This window comes from Ptychodera flava, chromosome 15 (genome assembly GCF_041260155.1).
Source record: "Ptychodera flava strain L36383 chromosome 15, AS_Pfla_20210202, whole genome shotgun sequence".
Taxonomy (NCBI): domain Eukaryota; kingdom Metazoa; phylum Hemichordata; class Enteropneusta; family Ptychoderidae; genus Ptychodera; species Ptychodera flava.
Genome location: NC_091942.1, coordinates 28,991,301 through 29,016,038, shown reverse-complemented (window position 1 = coordinate 29,016,038; position 24,738 = coordinate 28,991,301). Strand labels below are relative to the sequence as shown.

General features: G+C 38.7%; 1 protein-coding gene across 1 annotated transcript; it reads left to right on the top strand.

Moving 5' to 3' along the window:
* Nucleotides 1-1,154: 1,154 nt before the first annotated feature.
* Nucleotides 1,155-20,885, top strand: LOC139151805 (amiloride-sensitive sodium channel subunit alpha-like). The gene is made up of 12 exons (XM_070724800.1): nt 1,155-1,257; nt 1,541-2,115; nt 10,700-10,893; nt 11,508-11,611; nt 12,124-12,287; nt 13,158-13,259; nt 13,692-13,806; nt 14,534-14,618; nt 15,369-15,426; nt 16,034-16,110; nt 17,239-17,314; nt 18,272-20,885. Exons 1-12 carry the CDS (start codon nt 1,215-1,217, stop codon nt 18,434-18,436), a joined length of 1,758 nt encoding a protein of 585 aa, XP_070580901.1. The 5' UTR covers nt 1,155-1,214; the 3' UTR covers nt 18,437-20,885.
* Nucleotides 20,886-24,738: the final 3,853 nt, after the last annotated feature.

The following is a 24,738-nucleotide window of genomic DNA, read 5'->3' as shown; positions in this document are numbered from 1 at the left end:
GGTGCTAAGGTATTTCCATTGTGAAAAAGCTGATCCCACGTTCAGAGCACAAAAACTAAGCATACTCTCCTTTACACGAAATTTCACCCAAGACGTAAGCTTTGTGAAAATTACAGGTCTTTCTTGATTTCAATCGGTTTTGCAATATTTCACCAAAACGACGGTCGTTACGTCTGCGCATGTGCGATTTTCTTATTCACAAACAATTTTTTTGACAAAACTTGGTTTGAAGCACTGGAGGCAAAACAGCTAAACAAGACATGACACCAACTAGATAATCCATCATTTTCTTTTTTATCTTTTCTTTTGTTTGTTGTATTAATTACACGTGAAAGTGATTTAAGATTGCAAGTTGGTCTAAGCTTCTCCTAGATCGCGCATTTTTAGGTATACTGTATCGTTTTCAAGACAATTCTTCGATTCCTTACTTATTTATTCGTATGAAATACATAATCTTTTTACTTCCCTCAGCTGGTCGGCGATCTCCAGGGACTATTACAAAGTCATTATTCTTTCTGTTCGACGACATTAGGTTTTCGATATCGATTAATGCATCGAAAATTATTGTTACGTTAATTGACAAGATATATCTTCCCTTTCTCTTCTCTGTTAATTAATGTGATTGTATAATCTTCAATTTTGTCTTTTCCTTTGAACCTTTGAAACTTGTAATTAAAACAATCGAATAAAAATCGAATCAAGAACTGATTTTCTCAATCAGTGGACAAAATGGCTGCTTCTTTGCAAAGTCATCTACGGTAGCAGAGAGAACGGCGCCGTGATCAAGATTGTGTTTGGATACACACGATTCATTTATTGTCAAGACTTTTAGGGATTTTAAAACATGATTGAAGCCACGGTCTCTAGTCATTTTTTGACAGCAACATCTTCCATGGTGATTTTTTTCCTCCTTTTTAATCCTTCTTCTGTATAATGCTTATTATTTCCTATAGTCACGAAAGAAACCAACTGACCTACTTCTGGTGTTTAGCATGAAAATCTTCAGTCCTAAATGCCTCCCGTGGCAAAGTTGTTATCATATTGTGACCTGTGATCGATGAAAACCCCACTTTCCGATACAAAAGCAATTTAAACACCGATGAAATCTTTGCTCATTATCGAGGCCACTTATTTTCATGAATATTAATCAGGCTACCGTACATTCAATGTCAAAGTCATCATTGCATACTTTCCGCTGATGTACCGCTGCGGTCATGGTATCGCCATGGCGTGACCGGCCTGGCATTCACTTCGAAGGTGAGAGCTACAAGAGAATTGTACATAAGGCTGACCCTGTAGGTGTGATTCATCCGGTATAATAACCTTTCAAATTACGCTATTGTGTGCGCTTCGTTTTGCTTTGACGATCCCTACCTCGCCACAAACAAATCGCACTGCAGTCGACGCGGCAAGTTTCGAGTTTTGAGGTCTCTGCTGATTGAGACATCCTACGGCGCTTATCTCTCCTGTATTGAAGTTTGAAGTCTTGTGATATTAACTGTGTCTCGGATTGACTAATATTATCGATGTGTCCTGTCAGTATTTTATAGCGTGGTCTGTATACCCGCGGTCAATTGGAGATCTTCAGCCACGGTCCCACCACAAACCATGGATGAGTACAGGTATGGGAATGGCGTGACCGGAATGAACACTTTCACCGAGGATATCCGCGACAGCGGGCCAGCGAAGGCCGACGCCAGCGGGTACCAAGAGGTGAAACTGAAGGAGTTGGGGTCGGAGTTACTGGAGAACACAACATGTCACGGGGTACCGCGAATCCAATCGGCTAGAAACGCTTACCGCCGGATTTTCTGGTCCATGGTGTTTCTGGCCGCATTATCACTGTTCACGTGGCAGGTAACGACGCTCTTACAGAACTACTACAAACGCGAGGTGGACGTTAGCCTGCAGATAAAATTCGAGAGTGCGATCGATTTCCCGGCGGTGACGATCTGTAACTTAAATCCGGTGAAGCTGTCGAATGTTATGAAAAACGAACAAATGCTGAATATTCTTGGCTGGGAAGGGATGCTGCCCGGGATGCCAAATACGATGCCATCAGGAAACACACCTGGACAGACGGGGAGCACCACGGCAAGCCCTCCTACAACAGACGTACGTATGATTTAGACAGTAACAGCAGTTACTAATAGTCGCCCATTTTCCCATCTTTTTCTTGAATATTATTTTTCTGTCAGGTGAGAATCATTAGTGTAGATTTCTTCGTACAGATTATAGGGGTCCTCATATTCGCAAATATCGCTGTGTGCAGACTTACTGACAAAAAGCGTAGACGTCTTTTCGGAACTTATTAAAGTTCGATAATTTCTTTGATTGACGCTGGCGCGCCGTATGCGATGTGATGACACCAGTTTAACAAAACCACAACTGTCGATGTCAGCATTCCTCTCCCAGAAATAAATCATCGAAACGTTTGCACTCATTAGAAGTTGACGCATCTCTATCTTTGGTGGCTGATGGACATATCTTGATTATGAAATTATCAACACATATTTCATTAGAGTTCGAGATGCACGCAGAACAGCGCAGTGTCCAATGACGAGACATCGATTTACATAAAACTGTGATATTCTTATAATCCACTTTCCATAATGAAGCAATTTTGATTCATTCAAAGTGTCCTTTCTACACTTCTGACATATAAAGTGACTCAGTGTTATTAGTGTGTTGTGTAGCTTTATTCTTTATTTCCGAGTAGAATGTCTATGTTGTGATGCAGTATTACTACCCATTGGAATGTTGGCGCCTTTTTTGCGCTCGGGCACAAATATCTCGCGGCAAAGTGCGTACCGTGTAAATCTTGGGCCTAATATATGACTGTCACTATATTCACGGATTGACGTGTTCCGGAATTCGTCATTTCAGAAGAGATAAAGCAAAAGAGATAGATTTGTATTCAAAATATGGTATTTTAGTTTAATTTGAAGTTGCCATCACACAAGTTATTTATCTATGCACACATCAAATTCATAACAAAATTTGAAACTAAAAGTTGCGTAATAAAGTTTGAAAATAACCCAGACACGTTGATTTAGTGACGATGTTGGGCAAAATAATGTTTTTGTATTTCCAGAAAGAGGTGGGTTTTATACATTCACCTATCTTTTATTTAAAGACACTGATTCGCTGGCCTGTTTTCACCTACATCTACCTGTGCGCAATAATGAGTAGCTTTCCAAATCTAGAGTTAGTTTGCCAATTTTGGTGAATGTTGCAATTATTCGGAATATTTATTCAAAGGTTATTGTCACCCTTGTTGTAATTCTGTCACCCTGGCCTCATTTCCCGTCAACAAATGAAATCATTACCGCAATGAATGTTGGGTTGACGCGAACACGGGAGCACTCATAGGATACCATCACGCCAATTCACAAAGAATGGTGTGTCCCGTTCATGAGAGGCACTTCCTTTCCCCTGCCTCATGGAGTTTTCCCGAAAGGCATTTATCGGTTTCATCTGTCAAGTATGGACTAGAGGAGATTAAATTGGAATCTGATTTTGCAATAGTGAGGTCATCACAATGACCTGTACGAATCGTTGACGTTGTCATAGAAACAAGTGATATAGAGAATATAACGGCTGGTGTTTATTTTGAGGGGTCAGGAGGTTAGGGAAACTTACTTGGTGTGCAAGGTAAACAGAGACTACATAAAACTCCGCAGACAAGTATTGCAACCCTCATTAGCACATGTTGTAGCGACTTGAAAGGTGATCTTTCATGGCAATGAAACTGTCCAGATTTCTCTCAGAGTATATCTGCTGTAATGTTAGAAACTATTGGAAAGCACTTACTTATCTTCATTTGTTCGGTCGCATTTTACTCCTATTAATAAGGGATTATGGCTCCGTTGTTATGGCAAGTCCTGCCATAAACCATAGACCCTCTGGAGCGAGATAAACTAAGGTATTACAACCCCGTAACAAATTAGTCATTTATGCTGTGTCCTCGCCCCTCAAATGGTCGTCACTTCCTTTGTGCACACGGGTATACGAATGCCGAGTTACGAGTGTCGGTAATGAACATGAATGATGTAGTCTCAAACGCGAATTTAAGTTCTACAAAAATTGACATTGACATTGATAATCTTGGTGATTTAATCATGCGTAAACTCCTTCAGGGAATTGATTAATTCGTTAAGGAAGGCATAATTGGTCAATAAGCTGTCCTGGGGTAAGATTCTTTCTCACGGGTGACGCAATATACTATCCAATCTATGCCGTGGAGAGGTACATAAGTAACATCAGCAGTTTATCATATCGTCGGGAACAATATTTCACCAGCGAGTGTAAGTCTGCATATGTTTAAGAGGAAGGCGTCGTCCCGTCCGCAGCTGCGCAACTTTCATATTGATAAACATTGCCCCTTCCCAGAAAGTGGTGATGAATGTCGTGCAATGTTGAAATTCAGCATTTGATGAATGTGAATACTTCACCGGTGTTTTAGCTTTCCAATCAGCGTAAAACTTTTCCGAATAAACTTTCGTTGTGTCCTTCCGTTTATACGAAGCTGCCTCCGCCGCGGTCACAAGTTTCAGTGCAGCCGCCATTTTAAAATTTTGATGTGCACGTAATGATTGGGACATGTTGTGCATAGCATCAGACCCGTTGTATCGATCCCGCACGCGCAGTCGCAGACGGGGCGACCCCTTCTTTCTAGGGAGATAATTTGAAGCCTTCCCGATACATTCAAAATTAACAACTTTTCCCGACTTCATGAAAGGAGACTTTTGTTATTTAAGGGGTGCCGCACCCAACACAGCGTATTTAGCTCAGAATTGTTTTGTTTTGTTTTTTGCAAATATTCATTCTAATTTTAAGTAATTTATTTACCAAAGAGTAAATTATTGGTTTGGTTCACATTTTTGCTCGTCAAGCAGTCTTAAGTTGCGTGATAAAGAAGTGTTAATTTATGCAAATGTATGTAAATTACCTTATTTCCTGGTTCTCTTTTCTCCCAATTTCAAGACTTCAAAAGACAACTTAACTTCACTCTGGTGTCAAATTTTCTTATATTTTCACATTATGTTTTTTAAATGCTGTATAATAAAACGACGATATTGTTTGGCAATACAATTGTCACATTTTGAATAAGAGGAATTTTAATTTTGCTAGTCATGTTTTTATCACTTTTTGATTGCCAGTCTTTCAAAGCATGCCATTTTTAGAATGAGGATAGATAATGCAAAATAACATAGTCGTTTTGTTTTCTATATATACTTTTGTTTCAAGTGAAATATTATATTTCGGAAAATAGTATAAAGGGTTTTTTATCATTTACACCAAAATTGTTATTTTTTACCCTAAATATATACCCCCGTCATCGTTCGAGTAAAGCATTGCTACCATACTAAACTACTAAACTTTAACTCTGCCATTTGGAAATGTATAGTATTAGGGGGTTTCCTTGTCATCTTAGATGAGAAATATTCCCTTGTGCAGCTCTACCTCAACAGGAAACTTATTTGGTTTAAATACATCTACATATACTTTCGCTTCGTGTACTACATGGACAAAAAATTGAAGCCATTGAGTCATAAATGGGGCTTTAAAGGAAATGTCTCGTCGTTAAGTGTTAACTTAATATTGTCGACAGAGAGCAAACATAGCCCCTCATCAAATATTGACAAATATATTATGTGTGCAGTCTTCTCAAAATTCATAATTGCTTCAATCCATAACTCGAGCACTTCTCTTAACACACACATACTCTACCTGTGTACAAATTATGACGTCACACAAAATATTACAGTAATACAAGCACTTTCTGTTATACTAATATTTTCTAAACGGTATCGAAATAAAATTTCCCTGGCGGATCAAGATTGTATGTTACGGTAGACTTAAAATCCTCCCTTCAAAAAGAAATCACATACACTTATTTCATTACATTCGCGTCATAGTTGATATCGATAAAATATTAATTTCACTGTGTCACGCCATCGCCAAAGCTAGAAACGTTTATTAATAAAAAGCTTTTACGCCGTAACTGACCTTTTTCAGTCAATTTCTTTAGACAAATTGATTTTAGAGTAAACATCATAAGGTATCAATAATTAATCAATTTCACAGAACTTCCGGAACTTGAACGAAGTCAATGGTGTTGGCAATTGCCGTGCTAGTCAATATATATGCAAATTACTTTACTATTTTCTTGGTCAATAGTCTGGTAATTTTTTTATTGTTTCATCTAAAAAAGTAAATGCCAGCACTGAACTCTAATTTCTAGTTACATGTGCACATTTAATTTGCTATTGTATCGGACAACAGGTGACGCAATCGCGCACAGAATCGCATTAGTCCACTGCCTTTAAAGGGGCCGTCGATAATTAAAGCTGACGCGTGACAAAGGTAATTCCTTCCTTTTAGTAGACACCCCCTCCCTGCCCTCTCAAAACGAAAGTTTTTATGCGAAAAGAAAAAATGCCTTTACTTACATGCACACAGGCGGATCCCATATACTGTACATGTCCACAGAGGACAATACCGTGACTACATATTACTCAAGGTCAATCCACGATTAATTATCTTTTAAGGCGATATAACATTTTAATATATTTCTATGGAAGAAATTGTTTGACACATTTCAAGTTTGCAGTGGCGAAAAAGCGTCAACTTGTCAGTTTTCATTTGACCTTTGCGTCTTTTCCGTATATAGCTCTTTCTCTTTTTCGTCTCCGTATTTTGTGGTCTTTCTGTTCTCTATAAACGTGAAGATGGTATTGCGTGCTTGCAGTTAAAGTCGCACTCGGTACCATCAGACAGCTTAAAGCCACATACAAATACTTGTGTAAGTCAGTAGTCTTTTCTCTTTTCTTAATCCTCTCTTTTTGTTCTGCCTTGATGTGCTAGTCGGTCGCGCCTCTCCTGATCAGGCTTTGAGTTGTACACGCATTTACATCCAAGGCTGCAGACGGTTTTGTCTCGGCCTATTCTTCATTGTTCAATACTTGGAGAAGAACAAGGTCAGGAAGTAATGCGAAAGTCCTTATGCGCTTTTGATGATCGCAAAATAAAATGAGCTCTTACCCCCCACCCCCCCCACCCCTGAAAAAACCCCGAAGGCATTACTCTTGTCGTGCGTCAGCTTTAGTTATCGACCCTGAATATGGTAGTATTTTTTCGAATTGGAAACTCCTTTTCATTCATAGGGTACTAAAGCAATTTGATGCTAGGTCCCTTGCAAACCGACTGTTGTTGAATTTCTTTGTAAACATCTATGCTTGTCAATAATGCTAAGAAACATCTATGCATGTCAATAATACTAAGTTGCCAGAGCCGATATTTAAAGTTCCCATATTGACGAAATATGCTTCCTCCAATACTATTGGGAAATGTATTTAGAGCACGTGAGACTAAAAGGAGTTTTACCTCAAACGAATGTTAGCATTATAAAAGCTTAAAGAAATTGTATAGTTCGATATATTTTGTCATACATCCTATTCATAAATGGCTTGATGACTGTTGCAATTTCAGTCTCAATCTCTTATGTCCGCATTAACCAATGTATTCACTGTGATATTCAACCTCGCCAACTACTACGCTGCTAGGACTGATTCTCTGTCGCAATCCTAATTGCCCAAAATGGGACAATAAATATTATATTGTATTGTAAACATAAATTTGATTGGCCCTGATAGTCTCAATTTCCATATTATTGCTAATTCCGCTGGTCCTTAAGGTAGAACACGCCTCGAAATCGAAAAAGTTGAACTTCTTTTCTCTTTCTCAATCAAGAAAAAAAGGTATTTTCGTGGTATGGAAACAAACTTCGAATCCTTAATTGAATCTGTCGATATTTGAAATTCAAAATGGCCGGCATATTATACGGAGATGACTCACTCCTCCAGAACTTTCGTCGATTTATTCAGTACAAAGGTTAATATTTTATGTATACAGAAGCCATCGGTACATTTTGCGTAAGCCGACTTCATGAATTTCAGCAGTTATGTGTTAATTTGAAACTGTGACAAATATCCAAAAAGTCATCGACCAGATGTCAACATGTTAAATTTAGTGTTTACAAGCAGATGTCAACACAACCAAGTTGAAGTTCAGGCGTAGACATCCGCTTGTAACATCTGTTGTTTTCGCTTAACACATGTTGTTTCCGCTTGAATTATACTGTAATGAGTTAGAATATGCATTTATAATTAAGTTGAGAAAGTGTGTTGTAACATCTTTTGCATTTATAATTAGGTTGGAAGGGTATATAATGAGATATTAGGTTTAGTATAGGAGTCTTTAAACACATTTGTCGATATGTAACTTCTAAATGAAAGACCAAAACCGGTGTTAACTTTGACGACTGAGAGTCTCTCTACTGCTCGTGTATGCCGACCATCTCTTCACCTCTTGCATGGTGACATCCTGATGGAAGATGGGAGTGAACTGCGATAGCTATCCCCATGTGAACTCTATGATGAAAATTAAATTTTTAATTTTCACAAAAATTAGCCGTTGGAAACATTAGTTAATCCGTGAGATTCAAAATGAACCCCCACAAACGATAGAGCAAAAAGAATTGTAAAGTGTTATAAAAGTTTGAGATTCCGGATGTCTTTAGCCAGGACGCATTCTATCTTTAGGTGAATAAGGCCAGAGGGTTCGTCCAATGGTTCCTGACATAGATATCGAATTTGATTCTGAAAACAGACTCTTTAAATGGATGACCGTGCTCATGACATACTTAGCAATTGGCACAGGCAAAAAAACGTGATAAGAAAAAATAGTGTTCCAATCTTACTTTCTGCAATAATGAAAAAATTCAGTCTTCAAAGATACAGAAAGGTGATTAAGACTAAAGCATTTCAGTTTCCTAGTGGAGATCTCCGCAGTTTCGATAGTGTGACGAGACAAGTCGGTTGCTGACCAAGCAATGAAGGTACACAACGATATCTTTATCAGACGCGCCAAGAAAAACAGCTTAGTCGTCATTTTGTTTTCCTAGTTCTTTACAAAGAGAGAAATCATCTTGCCTTTTTGATATTTCAATATTTTAAGCTACATTGCTTGTACCGAATTCTTTGTGATGGAATCGTGAAAATGACAACAAGTTCTTGCACTTCCACGTTCAAAACAAAGGGATACTTCTGTACTACATTACGCAATGGCCATACCTTGTTGCTATGGTTACTCTCAGCAAATGGAAAGAAATATTAAAACTTAATGTTGTCAATCGCTGTGCATGGAGCCCGCCACTGTCATAACATCAGTATTAAGTAATGTTTGAAAAAAGTTGATCGCAAAATAGCGTGGAATGAACTGAGGATACAAATCAGTTCAAAACAGGTAGCGATATTTAGTCATAAATGTACATGTACACAATAAAGACTTTAAAATCAACATTTTAGAATATACCCTATAGATGGAGAATCTGATGAGGATACATTTCCGCTTTGATTTCTCACGATAATGAGCTTTGAGTCAACCATAGAAAAGAAACGTCCATCAAACCGTTAATTAGAAAGAATAGGGTAAATCAGCTTCTCACCGCACACAGTCCACCTTCATAAAAGATCCATCGGTTGAACAGATCACTGCTCAAAGGGACTGTGAATGAAGCGAATTCAATAAGTTCGCTAATGGATTTTGCGATTCGACGAAAGAGTGAAGATAATTGTCTGTTAATTTCAATTTATTGGTTTTGGATGTGAGAAAAAAATAATAAAACTTGAAGGCGACAAATCATCCGATCTTCATTTATCACGCTTATGGTGCCCTTCCCAGGCCCCATCCATTAAAGATATTTAATTCTCTGAGGCCGGGGCGCCTTCTGAATACGATGAATGTTCTTTCCGGTCTTCTTGAACGAAACATCTTTTGGATATCTCTATTTTGATTTTGTATTGCCCATGTCCATATTAACTCCCCAACAGCTTTTTTGAATTTGACTGCATGCGCCGTTGCGGAGATATCTCTCATCATTTTCTGAGCATCTCATAAGTAGCGCACTTCAGATTTAACAACTCATTCTTTAGTAAAATAACCCGTGCATTTGTATCCCATGGGATTTAATTTCTTTTCAGTCAACGAATCAAATGATTATTCCGTCTTCATTCATTCATTCATTCATTCATTCATTCATTCATTCATTCATTCATTCATTCATTCATTCATTCATTTATTTGTTCATTTATTCTGGTTATTTATTCGTTTATGCGCTCATTCATTCGTTCGTCCATCCATCCACCAACCCACCCACCCATCCATCCATCCATCCATCCCATCCATCCATCCATCCATCCATCTTTTCTTCACTCGTTTCTTCAGTTTTTCGATTCATTCATTCATTTAAAGCTAGCTCGTTCTTCCGTCCATCAGCCTGTCAGACCGCCCGTTCGATCGTCCGTCCATCAACCCTTCTATCTATATCCATATTTCATAAATCCACCAGTCCGTAAGTCCGCCCGCCCTTCCATTCGTTGGTATATTTGTTCACTCCTTCCCCTTTCCTTCCTTCCTTCATTCATTCAGTTATCCAAGTGTGCAATCGCTGGTTTGTTCATACGTGACTTTGTAACACCGTCGAGTTGCGAGTTGTTCTCATTGTGAATTCATATACACGTACAATCTTCCTCTGAGTTTGACGTTTCAATGTTCTGTGTTCACACACCCCCGTCCATCAATTTCCATTCTTTTACCTTACCGTGACTGACTTCGTCACTTTTCCATTATACAGGGTGATGATTTTGACTATATGAACTGGGACACGATGGATATCGACTACGAAGCCCGGGACTCGGGCTTCCACACCATTCTGCTGATTTACGATTACATAGCCTCGCTCAACTATTCAGAAAAACTTTCCCTTGGACACCAACTCAGTGATCTGCTCATCGAGTGCACCTGGCAAGGTTATCCATGCGGGCCGAAGTACGCTTCATCTATTACACATTTGCCGTTCGATTGTACTCGCTTTGTGGGCCAGGCTGCAGCTGACTAAAATTTGGAAATTATATACAAATAAGTTTTTTAAAGTTTTTTCCTGACGAATCGTCGACTACATCATACATTTCTATGTTCATACACACCAGCGTATACAACCCTATCATTTGTGGGGAAATGTCATCCTAAGTTATAAATCCAATGTGCAGAACGGTCAATTCGTCACTTTACACACCCCTGATATTGAAACATTGAACAGTAAACGTGTCCTATTTGTCGGCCAGGTGATTCCAGAGACAAAACGCCATCTCAAACAGTACCATGGGTGCTGTGGCACTGATTATCAGATATGTTACATTCACAGTGAGGAGTTCCTTCGTTTTTTATCTTTTTCAATCCATTGTTCGACTCAATCGCTTTTCCCGTTTTCATTCAGTGAACATTAAGAATAGTGTAGAGACTCGGAGAATTGTATGCCTCCCTGGACATCAAAGAATGGTTGACCTTGGCTCTAAAGACACGTTTTCGCGTAGTTCTCCGTCCGGGTTGTACATCAGCGATGTCACGCTAAGTACCAACCTGTTTCCTCTGGTTCTTTTCAGTAACTTTACGACATTTTTCAATCCAGTTTATGGCAACTGCTACACGTTCAACTCGGGGAGGGATGGAGTTCGTCTGCAGACGAGTAGACCGGGTCCCTTTTACGGTAAGTGGTAAATTGTGATCTAGAGGAATCGCGAACTGAAGCAAGAACTGCATCGAAATAATTAGAAATAATAAAATAATAAAAAAAATAGATACGTAAAGTATATACAACACATAGAACAGTCCCCTACGGAAAACTAGAGGCAAAATATCCTATGAGCCTCCAGCGGGAGGATTTTCATGTTACCTTCGTTGCATAAGCATGGACTTTTTTGATTTTGTGTCGTTAACAAATCCAAGAGAACACATCCAAATCGCATACAGTGCGGCGTATGACAGTAAGACTATGCACACAGCTTCTTCTGCTCTCGGTGAGGGACACTGTTTAGGACGATAGATCTCTGTTTCGTCACAGATCATCTGAAAAAAAGTTTCTATGGTCTTTCATTTACATTCATCATATGTTTATTGGAGTGCAATGAGTGAAGTGGGTGTATTTTGACAGTATATTTTGAATCCTTCCGACGGCTGTCCTCTATTGACAGTTTTATTTGAATACTTGAAATCTGACAGGCTTGTCTCTGAAGCTCTATGTGGAGCAGAGCGAGTACGTGCGGAGCGTCACTGAATCGGCCGGTGTGCGTGTTCTCGTACACCCGCAGAGCATCATGCCATTCCCGGAGGACAACGGTTTTAGCATCAGCCCAGGTCGAGAAAGCAGTGTTGGTCTGAGAAAGGTCATACAAAATTTGACTTATTACTTAGGACACACAGATAGATAGATAGATAGATAGATAGATAGATAGATAGATAGATAGATAGATAGATAGATAGATAGATAGATAGATAGTGATAGATAGAAGATAGATAGATAGATAGATAGATAGATAGATAGATAGATAGATAGATAGATAGATAGATAGATAGATAGATAGATAGATAGATAGATAGATACTAGATAATGTTTGGCATTTTGTTTCTGTAGTATCAAAATTTGGATGGCGACCTCCGGTGAAGCTTATTATTCGTGATTTTGAAAGAGAATGGTTGAAAACTTGCTTGAAGAAAATTCTAGCAAAAGTCAAAGTCTGTCATTTTCGAGGCGCGAACTATGCACATAATACTACAGACGACACATAAGTAGCAATAATGAAGATCAATATACTGCTCTTGAAGAGACATAAGTTATCAGAAAGGGTGTCAAAACCAAGAAATACACCATAGAGAGACAGGTATCAGGCGGACAGACAGACAGACGGACAGATAGACAGACGGACAGATAGATAGATAGATAGATAGATAGATAGATAGATAGATAGATAGATAGATAGATAGAGATATATCGATAGACATATATCGATAGAGATATATCGATAGAAATGTATCGATATACGATAGATAGATAGATAGATACTAATAGATAGATAGATAGATAGATAGATAGATAGATAGATAGATAGACAGACAGACAGACAGATTGATAGATAGATAGGCGGATGGGTGTGTTGATAGTTGAGCGGGTAGGTAGGTACAGAGTAGGTAGGTACTAGATAGGTAGGTATAGGTAGATATAAAATGCTATCGTTTCCATTTATTCTGATGAACAGGTGTCAATAGAAAGGCAAGGATCTCCTTACGGTGATTGCAAAGATAGCCACACTCTCAATAATATATTCAGCGAAGTCTTCGGAACTGACTATAGTCAACAGGTGAGTGTCGAATGATGGCAGATAATATCATTGCCTTTCACAAAGCTCCAGTCTGAATTAGATGACATCATGAAATAATTGACGCCTGATGCACTGTTAAGCTGTAAGTGTAATGGTAATCAATTGATCAATACAGCTGAAAAAGGTGATATGTCGAATTTCTTCTCAACTGGTCTTTTATTTTGGTATCAATTTCGAACACTTGTGCTCCCTCGAAAGAAGCGAGACTGCCGATAATCAAATAAATATTGTACGTACGGGCAGATGGGTGGATGCATGGATGAAGGATGGATGAATAGATTGGTGACTAGATAGATAGATAGATAGATAGATAGATAGATAGATAGATAGATAGATAGATAGATAGATAGATAGATAGATGTGAATACAATAGGAACATACATACAGACTCTATGTATTTCTTTTCCACAGGCTTGCGAAAAAAGCTGTTATAATGATCACGTGGTCGATCAATGTAATTGCGTAGATCACAGGTTCAATTATAACAATAAGTACAATATTTGCTGGGTCAATGACCACACGCAGTGTAAGTATTAATTGTTATTTTTGCAAGTTTTGCATGATCAAGTATTGCTAAATAGAAATCTACGGATATGGGCAACGATTTCCTGTTTGTCTCTAACTGTTTACTCAATCAATGCCTATACCATAGGTACAGTGGATAGTGCTAAACGGTTTTTCTAGTCTTCTTTTTCTTATCTTCATATGTTTTTTATTATATTACGATTGACCACTGTCATGTCAATCGTTTTCTCCGAAGAGTGAGGATTTGATATTTGTCTGTTTGTCTTTTGCATGTCTGTCTGTCTGTCTGTCTGTCTGTCTGTCAGTCACTTTACTGGTATTTGCCTGCCTGCCTGACCTCCTTTTTCTGTATCTCAGTCTGTCTTTCTATATTACCATAGAGCGCTTACACCACTTATCCACACCTGAATTGGTCTACAGACGCGCCTGATAAGCACCGGTCCGATTCCTCCTCCGTGAGAGAAATAATTCTGGTCTCACGGTGCGGTTTTAATTTAGAGCGTAGATACCAACATGCCCCCTGATATGATGTTGATTTACCCTACAGCATAGGCTAGCACTGGCCAAGTCACACGTTGTCATCAACATGCCCGGTCAATGGTAACTAAACTAACCAATTGTAAATGAAAAACCTGACCGTCACCGGCGGAGAACTGGACTTTTCTTCGCCTTTTCTAGTGATGTACACGGCTCAATTATATACATTATCTACATTTCTTTGCTTTCAGTTAAGTGCTTGATGTCTGTAGAGAACGCCTACACCACGAACACATTGACACCATCCTGTGCTACCGAGTGTACCGAGAGATGTTCGTAAGTAGCGCTATACCTAGCGTTTCAATGGATCAAAATTATGTTTGTCTTCTTTAAGTCCTTCCTTTTCCCTAAAGGCCTGGGTCACGTGTTAAACAGAGGTGGAGACTTAATTCTTACTATGAAATTTTTCACAAAATCGTATTTACATCATTCGTGTGCGTCTCTTATAGTTGACAGGATAATTTGGGTCCGGACTCAATACTTAACAACGTTACAGGGACCATAAGCTACTGCGACGCGATAGCGTGAAGGAAAATTAGCAGAGCAGTTTTAGTTTCTGCTTTCAAAAGTAGGACAGTCGCACTGCAGGTGCTCATTACGACGACAAATTTCTGTCACAACGAGCTGTCTGTTAATAACTAAATTTATCGCTGCGAGCTGTTACGTGTTGGCCTGTGACAAAGAAATCTCCGAACGACAGTTCGCAAAACGAAACACTCTGTAAACAAATATTTTACTCTAATTGACACCATTTTGTCAATGGACAGTGTGTGTGTATCTGTGTATGTGTGTGTCTGTGTCAAAGTTTCCTTGTGCGACCCATGTCGCTTAACCTTTGATCATGATTTACAGAAAAAACGAAATACAAAACTCTAGTGATTGGTTAAAAATCCCGATTAGTAACATCAGAATGTTATATATTAAGTCATTGCATCATAATCTACAAGTTTGCGCATATTTTCTATTTTTTCATCTCATAAAATGATACATAATATTTTTGTTCCTTTTTTCCCGTAATTGAAACAGAGAAACCACGTTTCGGACCACGGTTACGACGGCGCTGTGGCCAAACCAGATGTATGAGGTTAGTATGACCCAATCTGACCTTATACTCCATGCATCAGGATTACTTACTCTGATTGCATTAAACTAACACAACTGTTACATTCTCAACAATGCCTGTAAGCTATTGATAACGAATATCATATTAATCGACCAATTTTGAACATACGTGCGACTATAAATTATTATAGCATTATTTCCAAGGCTGACCTTATCGATGGGGTATATCTTGTGAAAATGTGTAAATCTGAAGTTGAACTTGACGCAGAATCCACGATGAACGTATGGCTACGCCAATGCTTCAAGCCAAGTTCGAAAAGTTGCGTCGCTAGTCGGGTGATTTCAGAAGCTAATGGCGAGTTTCCCAGAAAGCCCGACTGATTTGTGCCTGATAAGCGAAAAGAACTGGGTTCTGTCTCAATGTGATTGTTGAAGGGTTCGGAATTTCCGAGAAAGTAACCACCAACACACAAAGTTCCGAAGAGAACGCTAAAAAAACCAGTAAAATGTCTGCAAAAACTGATCATGATGACTTCGTGACAAACTCTGGGATACTTCTGTCTGTGCCGATCATGAAATGCAGTAAATATGGTATAACATGTGGTTTTCTTAAATTTCGATTTTACCAGTCCACAATTATTGATAAAGTGATGACAATAAGCAAAGATCTGAGGTCAAGGGTCGCCTCGTCGCCGGAATTTGCAGAGTAAGTGATAACGCTTATGTGAAATTTTTTAAATAAGCTTATGTAGAGAGTTTTAAGGGTAATACTGCGACCTTCAATTCCAGAAACTTATCAGTTAAAATGGCCATTACGTCACTTTCTGTCAAGCTATATCATTGAATGAAAACACCTGTCCATTATGCCCATAAATGAAGAATAGCAAGGTGCAGCAAAATTACAAAAATTGTAACAGAGGCAATAATTGCATAGCATAGCATCAAAGCGCATCAAATCACATCGTATCATATCACATCAAAATCATATTAATATCACATCGCATCGCATCATATGAAATTACAATCACATCACATCACATCACAACCACATCGTATTACATCACATCGAATGGCATCACATCATGTCACATCACATCACATCACATCACAAAGTATTACATCACATCACATCACATCACATCACATCACAAAGTATTACATCACATCACATCACATCACATCACAATAACATATTACATCACATCGCATCGCATCACATCATATCACAATCACATCAAATCATGCATCACATCAAAATCACATATTACCTAATATAACATCACATCATAAAAAATTAAAATCACATCACATCACATCACATCGCATCACATCACATCACATCACATCGAATAGCATCAAATCACATCGCATCGCATCACATCACATGCACATCACATCACATCACGTCACGTCACGTCACGTCACGTCACGTCACGTCACGTCACGTCACATCACATCACATCACATCACATCACATCACATCACATCACATCACATCACATCACATCACATCACATCACATCACATCACATCACATCACATCACATCACATCAAAATCATCATCATATCATATCACATTCCACGGTTTCACATCACACATAACGTCAAATCATATCAACATCACACTACATCGCATCGCACTCCACCACTTCGTGTAACATCATATCACACAACGCCACATTTCGTTACATCACAACATAGAATGCCAAAACACGCAACAACACATTTCTGTTGCAGTAAGTCACACAGAACACCTTGGACAGCTTTTCAGTGCTCAACGCCATCAAAGCTATTGTCACGTGACCCACTCGTCTTCATTCTTTCAATTTGCAGAAACAACCTGTGTAAGCTGAACATTTACTATCAAGAATTTAATTACGAATCAATCAGCGAATCCCCAAAGTACGAGGTAATTATAAACGTAAACAGTAACACATTAACGAGGGACCTTGGTGAGTTCTATAAAAGTGTTTCCCTGCCTCGGCTATCGTCGTGTTAGTTAAAGATACTTACAGGAGTGTCGGTATCCATGAAACGGTATTGCATGCAGCACGCAATGTCATTGTTGACAAATTAATTCGAGTCTGGGGCAGAGTTATGTAGTCAGTGAGAAGGCCGGGTCTCACATAAAGGCTGGTTTAAAAGTCGAACACTGGATTTTTCAACTCGATTTTGGAGTAGATCAATAAACGGCGTTTAAAATCGGGATAAAAGTGAAGTAAAATAATACACTCACCTTCAGCTGATATAACTTTTTCAGATTTCAACGGCGCCATTCTTCCGTCAAATTAAGGGTTCGTAGTTGATTGTATTTGTTCACGGTTAACGTTACTGTACCCCACCGGGTGGGGGTAGAGTAACGTGGGGTAGAGTGACCGTGATCTGTCAGAAAACTTACCACCTGCTTTAAAATACGTTGATACGCTCACTGTCAGTTTACATGGCGATTGCATAATTGTCTGAAGATCATTTTGAGAGCATTGATTTCCTTATTCTGTATTTGGTAAAAAACATAGAACAGTTGTTTGTAGGCCAGGCGGCGTGTTCAAATCTGTAAGCGTGAGTCTAATATCTCAATAGCATATATCATCATGGGCGGAGATCTGGCAGTCTTTTAGGTTTTGGAGTAATTTAAATGTGTTTTCAGCTATTGAAAGAGTACAATTAAAGGAGAATCTTAAAATCGTGAAGTTACTGATAAAGTCACATTGTACAATATTGACATCTATCCCTTGTAAGTTGACCATATGGTACGTTTACAAAGTATATCGATATTATTATAAATAAGTAAATGCTCATTGGCACAAGTTCCGGATAGGTCACTGCAAGACGACTGACAGTTTCCTTCGTCTTTCTGTTCTTTTAGATCGAAGATTTTCTGAGTGACATGGGAGGACAGATGGGACTCTGGATCGGCATGTCCTTCTGCACTATTTTTGAATTCGTGGAATTTTGCTTTGACGTCATCAGGTGGATTAGGGGCAAGCTGTCGGCTAGAGCCAGGATCCACAACAACCCCTCTCACGCTTGAGAAAAACATTGAGAAAGATGAAAAGAGTACTTCTCAGTTTGCCCGTCTCTCGCCTTTGTCCACTGACTCAATAACTTTATGGTTGACCGTAGGGCTTGGTGTGTTTTTGGGTCGTTGGATGCCCTGTCACGTGACACGAGGAGGGGCGACCTCTTCTTTGCAGCTGTTTCAGTTGTCTATTATTTACTGCCCAGACTACACCGGATGTGAATGAATGGGCGGAAAATATCGAATCCACGAATGACGTTTTGCTTTCAAAAAGAGGTATTTACTATTCCAAAGGAGAGCACAGGGCACATTCGAGTGACGTTGTAAAAATGTGGCCATCTTGCTTGTATTTGTGTGTATGTCAAAAGCTACACGACCAGAAGCTCGCCCTTGCAACGCTCACTACCACCATCCGCCTTCAAAATTCGCAATCTGGCGGATAGTGGTTTTCGAAGTTTCGTAATACTTATCAATATTTTGGATACACGGTTCAACACTATGACCGTGTACTATTCTCAATATTCTGTATCGACTTGGTACACCTTTGTAGTTTGTTTAAATTAAACATCCAGCTTTTTTCTTGAAATCACTTCGGTCGAGACAGATCAGTCGGATATATTTTTGAGTTGATGCCCTAGAATTAAAACACCACACCTTGATTATAATGCTCAGTGAATCTTCATTTGTATCTTGTATCAATTCTCTTTAGCCTAATATGAAAATTTGCCAGTTTCTAAATAATTGTTGTCTAGTTAGACCTGTTCGTGTCGTTGATGTCACTTTGAAGTCCATAGGCAGCGTTGGTCCAGTGAGCCTCGAAGAGCTTGCAGCCTGTATCAGACTTAGTACAGGGATTTAGCATATACTGACTGTCCTTATTTCAAAACCAAGTCATGTTTCCTATAGTTCAGAAACACTGCATATCCTAAACAAGACACTTGGCCCTTTGGGCTGTCTGGAGATCGGATCGAATAATGGACGAAATATTTTGAAATGAGGCCACCACGTGAGCCCTACTTGTTGATATAGATTTCGGTCATTATTTGTGTTGGGTAAATTCAGACGTTTTGGGACAGTGCGTTGCTGCATTCTAATTATTGTTTCTATGTGTAAACCATAGGGGAAAGAAATCAGTCCCTGGGGTGGGGAGGGAGGGTTTTTTGTGCAACGGTTTACCTTATTTGATTTTATTAATTTTGACTGTGATATTTCAAATAAAGAGTTCAACTCCACACCGTCTGACTGTTTTCTTTATTGCTACAAGAAGCCTAATTTTATTATTTTGACTTTGATATTTCAAATAAAGATTTCAACTCCACACCGTCTGACAGCTTTATATATTACCGACAAGTCCTTATCTCCTCTCCAACTTGTGTATACACCACTGCAATTGCTCCTAAAACATTGCCAACTTGCTAATCCGCTGTCCGTATCAGCGGATTAAGTGATTGAGTCAACACCACAGCCGTCCCACACGCATTAAAATATTATTTTACTACGTGTGTGACGGCTGTGGTGTTGACTCAATCAATTAATCCGCTGATACGGACAGCGGATTAGCAAGTTGGCAATGTTTTCGGAGCAATTACAGTGGTGTATACACAAGTTGGAGAGGAGATAAGGACTTGTCGGTAATATATAAAGCAGTCAGACGGTGTGGAGTTGAACTCTTTATTTGAAATATCACAGTCAAAATTAATAAAATCAAATAAGGTAAACCGTTGCACAAAAAAAACCTCCTCCCCACCCCAGGGTCCTTTCATCTGTTCCCTGTGGTGTAAACCGCAGTTATCATCTCTACATCGTGAAACAATTGTTAAAGCATTAAACTTTTCGAAATAAGTGTTACATGCAGAGCCGTTCGGACTGGCAGAAGTTCAGAGAAATACGCATGCTCAGTAGTGTTTCAGCCTGACTGGTGGTGTGTATAAGCTTGAGCTTCAAAATTAGGTCAGGGTGTGGTTACAGAATCTTGACAGAATGCAGTTAACGGCCACTATCTACTGGAAAGGATGCAAGGATAACGATACAATTTATATTTCGTTTATATGGAAGAGAATGAAACCCGTCGGGCGCTTATATTCGACTTTTTACAAATGTTTCCTTCGTAACAATATTCTGACGCAGTGTTTCAAGCAAGAAAGAAGATTCAATTCGGAGAAAACAACCTGTATATACCAGTGTTTAATTTTTTGTATTTTTCTACTTTAAACAACTTTAAAGCATTTTATCTGATTATTTCATGCCATTGTGTGCTGTCAAACACCATAACCCGATGATCGATATACGATAAATATGTATACATTGAAATTTCATAATATTATTACCTGGTTCAAGAAACTCCGTAGGGAAATCTGTACATAGAAGATCATCAAGCATTCAACATGCATTATTTGAACTTGTAATGTATACCACGTGTAGAAGGCTATGTAATAAATGGTTCTTGCCATTCCAATACCTGAAACGGGTCTTCGTTTGTCTGTTATTTATAGAACAATCTCGTTTATAGTTAGTGATATTTTAATTTGTTTGATGTCTAATGATGCTCATAAATAATAGTAAACATTAATAGCAGCATTAAATCTTGCTTTGCGGAAAAAAAAACCAGGAAAAAGTCAAGGTTGATTCTTCACATGACTATTTTCCCTCTTCGAGACACTGTCTTGGATTCACCTCTACTATGCACGGCTTTCATCGTTTGTTTCTCTACGAGAAGTAATGTCAAGGGGATTTACTTGAATTACAACATTATTACATATAAAATACGTAGAAACAAACTTATATTTCAGTATTCAATCAGTTATTTTTTTTACTTCGTAATTAAAGTGAGTTTGACGGCCGGCCTGCGAACACTAAATAAATACAGTAAAATATAAACTGCAATCGGAGAGCAATCCAATAAGAAAAATATAATGGTCACAGAGTAGTTAATTTTATCGTTGAAAAACGACCCTTTTAGCTCGTTCTCAGAAGTATATTAAAGGTAGTATCTGCGACAATGTAGGTAATATTTTGTCTCAGACAGAGATTATTGATTGAACTTGAAAAATGCGCAAAGGAGCAGAAAAGGCTTTTACCTAAATCATTCACATAATTCATATACAGTCATAATGGTTATTATATTGCACTTTGAATTCCCTTGGGGATGCGCCATAAAATGCAGTTAGAGGCGTAGGGTTGTCGGAATTAGAATATGTAAATTTGTTGTCACCACTTTCCTTCTGTTTGGCATGACTTCCCGGAGGCGGTAGAGCATGCGCACTCTTCGTTGTAAAATCCAATTACAAGGGCGAAGCATACTTTATGAATACTTTGCAACCAACATGGCACACCGCTTCACTCGAGGACGCTAAGGCAGGCGTGATGTCATTGTCCGAAAGAACAGAATGTGACAGAACGTGGATTCGCTAATTAGATTAGTTTTCATGAAATTAACTCTTTTCATCAGTACCGAGCTAATTACCGAATAACGTAGCGGGTGGCGAGTATAAAATGCAAAATGAACAGGAGAACATGCCAATGCATAGGTAATTGCATCTGAAATCATCATGATGGGTTAATTAAATCGCTGAGAAATTTAATAGAAAATATTAACAAAATTTTCAAATAGAAGATAATTAAGTTTTATATAGTACGTTTATTGACGTAAAGACCTTGATTGCCGTATTCCCGATGAAAGTGCTCTCTCTCTCTCTCTCTCTCTCTCTCTCTCTCTCTCTCTCTCTCTCTCTCTCTCTCTCTCTCTCTCTCTCGTTTTTATCGATTGTCACGGTTCAATAGGATAAATGTCTTAGCATCAATTCAAAGTAATTAAATTCTGATCGCTTATTTTTTTATATTTTGACAAAAGTCCCTCCCGAACAAACAATGTTTCATCGGACATCTCACGATTCTATATACTCTATTTTCTGATGTATTAATAATGTATAAATAGATAGCCTGGACAGTGGTATTTCTGTCGTGAAATGTTAGGCCGGGAAGGTAAACGAGCGGCAATCGACCAACAAAATAACATAATCTTTACATCGTTGATTTTCTTGAAAGTTCGAACTAATTACACGCTCTGGAAAAGTGTTTGCGGCTTCAATACTTTAAGTGATGCGACATTTTCACCAGGCACGTTCATTGCCAAGGCCGCAGATCACTGCTGGAGGAACCACTGATAATGTAAATATGAAAAAGAAACAAAGTGTGCACGGAGTTTTCAAAATGTGAGCAATCTGATGAAACAATTCGTGAGCAAAAAGTTCTACAGTGCAACGAGACAGTATAGCGCCCTCCACGGTTCCAACTTCTTCTCTTCCTGCTTTTGTAAACGTACTCCCGTATTTTCAATTTGCTCTATAAAATCATGTTGCTTCTTCAGATAAGAATTTTATTATTTCACCGGGATGAAAAATTCAGTGATTTTCTTAGCTTGAGCGGTGTTAATGTCATTTTGGGTACTTTGCAGGTATTTCAAAATTATGCGATTGAAATGAGCTGGCAGTTGGGACAATTACTCCGGTACAGCTCACTACAGTGCTTTTCGAATCTTTTTTGAAATCGCTTTTAAAGGTCACAAAATTAATAAAAATAAAATACATAAACATCATGAACGATTGGGTATGAATCTATTGGTTATGGATACGGAATAAGAAACCCACCGGCTTCTGGCATAAGTCCAGCAACAGGTAGTTCAGGTGAATAACAGTGAGGACCTTTGAGGTGTTATATCTCCATTGGTTGCTTGGTTTCAACTTTAATTTGAAATGTTTTTTAAAGATAATTGTCCGTTTGAATCAAAGTGTACACCGTTGTGAAAGATGGCTGTAGCATTCTGTGGTAATATAGGTAGTAAATGATCGTGGAAATAGTAGCAATGAGCATAAATTTCTGCAAAAAAAAACCACTGGGGGCGCTATTTCGTAACGGACTCAAAATTTCCGTGGACATGCCCCTAAGGGAAATTAATGTGGCCCTGTGCCTTCTGATTTCAAAACAATGAGTCTTTAATGTGACGACAAAATTAAACCTTATGATAAAAGAAATTTGTACGATCAATTGCACAATTTAGCATGTACTCTCGGAGAATCCTTTGCTGATATGTGGAAATTAAATCTCAACGAAAACCTTTTGCCAAATTTTTTTAATTTTCTGTTCACTTGACACTTTTGGCTGTCATTTCAGAAGGAGAAAAAATCATCAATATGTATGTCGCCTAGGGAGAAAAGTTCATCGCATATCTGGGGACGTCAGCTTTTAGGACACTCAACTCACTAGAAACTAACCACTGGCCAGGGAACTCATGAAAGTGTTAATTGCCGCTAATGATTTGTATTGAAACTTACACTGGTATGTTATTAACTGATCGTGAATAGTGTATTGTGAGAGGACCTGCCACCATTGTCCCTCGGACAGCTGAGGAGTTCAATAACATGGAGGAACGACTCGGATCTGATTGGAATGATCGCTACGTCCAGGGAGAAAAAGTTTTACTAAGCTTATGTTTGTGTCGTTACATTGTCAGCCAACTTTTATCGTTCCCTTCCATTGTACACAGGGGGAATTAACTTTGAAGCCCCCTCTATTAGAAGAAAATTGCTCTCTACAATGATATTTTCTTTACATGTTGTATTTGTTTTGCTGTGTCCTAAAGCAACCATCCGTAGGCCTATATGCTATAGATAGCAACTCTTTAAAATTGAAACTGCCTAAATTTGGCAATAAGTTCCATTGGAAAGACACACAAAAGAACAATCTTAGCGGTGAAAACATCGTATTAAAATTACAGGTTTATTCTATGTTAGTCTCAAAACTGCCCGTGTTGTATAGTTTGAACACGGTCCCTCTACCAGTTTTGTTACTAGTTTGAAGTATTACACATTAAAGCTCCCTGTGTTCTCCAACTTCATCTTTTTGCGATCCCATTTTGTCTCCACGCCCTGCCGGTAATTCAGTTTGTTCCCTCGATTTTTTAAACCGAATCTATCATATAGTTTGGAAGAAGACTTCAACTGCACTGTAATAAAATATTTCACATACTTATGAAGAGCGCCCTCAATAATGTGCCCTTTGTCGAAATCCGAAGATTGGCGAATGTTTGCCGAAGGTACAGCTGATGATTAATGCTCCGAAATGAACCAGGTATGAGTCATCACCAGTCACCACGTTGTTATGAATGAAACGGTTGTAAAGCTTGCACATTGCTGAAAAACGGGGAACAAGTCTTGTAAAAATTCTAAATCCCGACCAAACCGTTGAGAGTTTTGGGGAGAAAGTAGAAGGAGGCGCTTTGAAACGTACGTCATATCCGGTGGGGGACACCCTTCGCT